Genomic DNA, 2,528 nt, shown 5'->3' with positions numbered 1-2,528 from the left:
CTATATACGACGCCAATCGCCTTTGTAGCCGCATTCGTGGCGTTGGCCGACTGATCGACGACGGTCTGCGCGTCCGTGATGCGAACGCCGGGCAGTCGGAGAATGTCAATAACAACTGGTGTCTGCTGCAGCTTGGGTTGCCCGACATGCGCTACCGCATAGCAAGGAAGACAGAGAGCCATGTCGTTGGGCACTGTGATTTTGGCCGATGGCTCGACGTGCGTTGGGGCGCGGCAGGTCGGGGCGTGCCACGGACATCGGCGGCCCACGAGCTCAGGTTCCGTGCGAAGAACGTTGGAGCAAACGTAGAGTTTGCCTTTGTGCAAGAGACTAGACACGGCATACAATGACAAGAATGTCGAAAAGAGGTATCACGTGCCTCCAGCTGCAGACTTTGGGGGGCGGGGGGGCGGGGGCTTGGCTTTGCTCGACGGCGACGCCGCGGCCAAGAACGCGTCCATTTCTTTTCCAATGTGCACTAAACTCGCGACTTCAATCGCGACCTTGGAAGGGTCGATCTTGTGCTGCGGCAGCAGATACGGCGAGTCGCCAGACCGCCATTGCCAACCGCCGCTGGCCTGTGCGAGGGTCTTGCGCTTGTTCCAGTTGGCGAGCGCCGATGCCTTTTCCTCAGAGGTTTCAATGTCGCCATGGGCATTCAAGACTTCCTGGAGCAGCCGCTTGCCTTTGGTCTTGGCCTTGGCGGCGCCAACCGCCGTAGCCATGGCCGTTTCAGATCAAGGTGGCAGTTGCCGCAACAAGACGACTCATGGACGCTTACGGTACTAGCTGCCAAGATCGATCGTTGGCCATGCCGATGGTCCTCGGCGACTTCCTGGTAACGCATTGCAAAGGCTAGTGTATACGTTGCACCGGCACGTCACCACATTTTTACTACACTATACTACGTAGTGCCAAGTTTAAATGGGTTCCAGTCCAGTCGTTGTATAAATCAGTCATAATACGTAGTGTTTTATACATAGTGGCAGGCGACTTGGAGGACGATGAGCATGGAGGCGGCGGTGGCGACGAGGGTGCGACGACACGCCAGCCCGCCCAAGAGCGCTTTACCTCAGGCGGGGTGGTGAACGCATCAGCATAGATAGATTTGATCTTTAACTACGATAGCAACTGCGGATATCGTTATGGGCGGGCGCTTGGCGCGGGTCATGCTCAGTAGTTCGCCGTCAACGCGACGACGGCCATCGTCGCCGTACAAGCCGTCATGCGATGCTTGATTCTGATCTATCCGGCCGGGCCCACGGACGCACATCAGAGATAAGCTTGTCCAGCTCGTGGCGCTACGGTGCGGAGTGCAGTGCACCTACCAGGTATGACGGCAGCGACAGTGTGAGCACGACGGCAGCTTGATGAGGCGTCGTGGAGCAAGTGATGCTCACCAATAAATGTTCGTTGTCTATCTAGCCAATGAAATCCATGCTTTTATTTGACTCTGACTTGCAACATTTGTGCTGCACCGACGCCAGAGACCCCAAATCGAGCTGAAATGCGTCCCCAAAACTCAGGTCTTTTCACAAGCAAAAATTGAGATGCGCTGGAACAGCTTCTGATAGACCATTTTTTCAAAAAGCCGCTGCCGAGAGTTACTCTAATTGACCTTAAGCTTAGAGTGCCTGGCGCACTCGAGAGTAAATTGTCGTAGACGCACCATGGTTTTCGAGTGTACCACCGTGTGTGTTGTCTGTCGTACTGTAGGTGATTTGCTCACCTGAATTGATTATCTGGCCTCACGAGATCCTGGAAGACCTCCAAAACACCTTCATTTTACATTTCCATGTCGTATCCAGTTCGTAACTGGATAGAAAATCGTGCGAATTTTTATTCGCACAGATTTGTGATGACGAAAATATCGTCTTCGCAAATGTGCAATCTGGATGCGAGACGGACGCCGCGAAGATGGTAACGTTAGGCGAAGATGAGGGGCAATGACGAAAGCGTACGAAACTATGACGTAAGCGTCGCTTATGAATAGATGGGAGCTGGGAAGGCGACATGGCTCTCAAGTATAGCGCGATGCATAAACCTCAAATTGAATTCCCCATCGAGATGGCTACCCGTGTGCTCCCCGTGTACGCACTCAAGGGCACACGTACTGATTGCGTAGACGCACCATGGTTTAAGAGTGAGTGTGTCGCATTGTCTGTCGTTCTGCAGATGATTTGCTCATCTGGAACGATTATCTGGCCTCGAGAGATACACCAGCGGTGCCTCGTGAGGTCAGATAATGGATCGCGACGTCTAATATCGTTGGCTTCATTTCTGAATTGTCTTTGATGCTTGCATACGTGCTCCTTGTGACACTGGCGGTCGCCACCGCCGCATCGCCCATCATGCGGGGTGGCTGCGGTGACGTGGACACCCCGGCGCCGACTACTGCGGCGACATCCGCGTGGACCGAAGTCGGCACCGGCTTCACGCATCTCTCTTTCGACGGTACGACGCTCTGCGCCATCGACACGTCAAGCAACTTCAAGTGCACAACGACGCCGATGACGCCAGCCAGCTGG

General features: G+C 54.5%; 1 protein-coding gene across 1 annotated transcript; it reads right to left on the bottom strand.

The window, feature by feature from the left end:
* Positions 1-492: 492 nt before the first annotated feature.
* On the bottom strand, positions 493-725 carry SPRG_18221 (hypothetical protein; the record flags this gene model as incomplete). Its single annotated transcript, XM_012357658.1, has 2 exons — positions 493-503; positions 569-725. 2 exons carry the CDS (start codon positions 723-725, stop codon positions 493-495), a joined length of 168 nt encoding a protein of 55 aa, XP_012213048.1.
* Positions 726-2,528: the final 1,803 nt, after the last annotated feature.

The sequence above is a fragment of the Saprolegnia parasitica genome (genome assembly GCF_000151545.1).
Source record: "Saprolegnia parasitica CBS 223.65 unplaced genomic scaffold supercont2.1055, whole genome shotgun sequence".
NCBI lineage: Eukaryota > Oomycota > Saprolegniomycetes > Saprolegniales > Saprolegniaceae > Saprolegnia > Saprolegnia parasitica.
The sequence above is the reverse complement of the archived record's forward strand: the minus strand, read 5'-3'. Positions and strand labels throughout refer to the sequence as shown.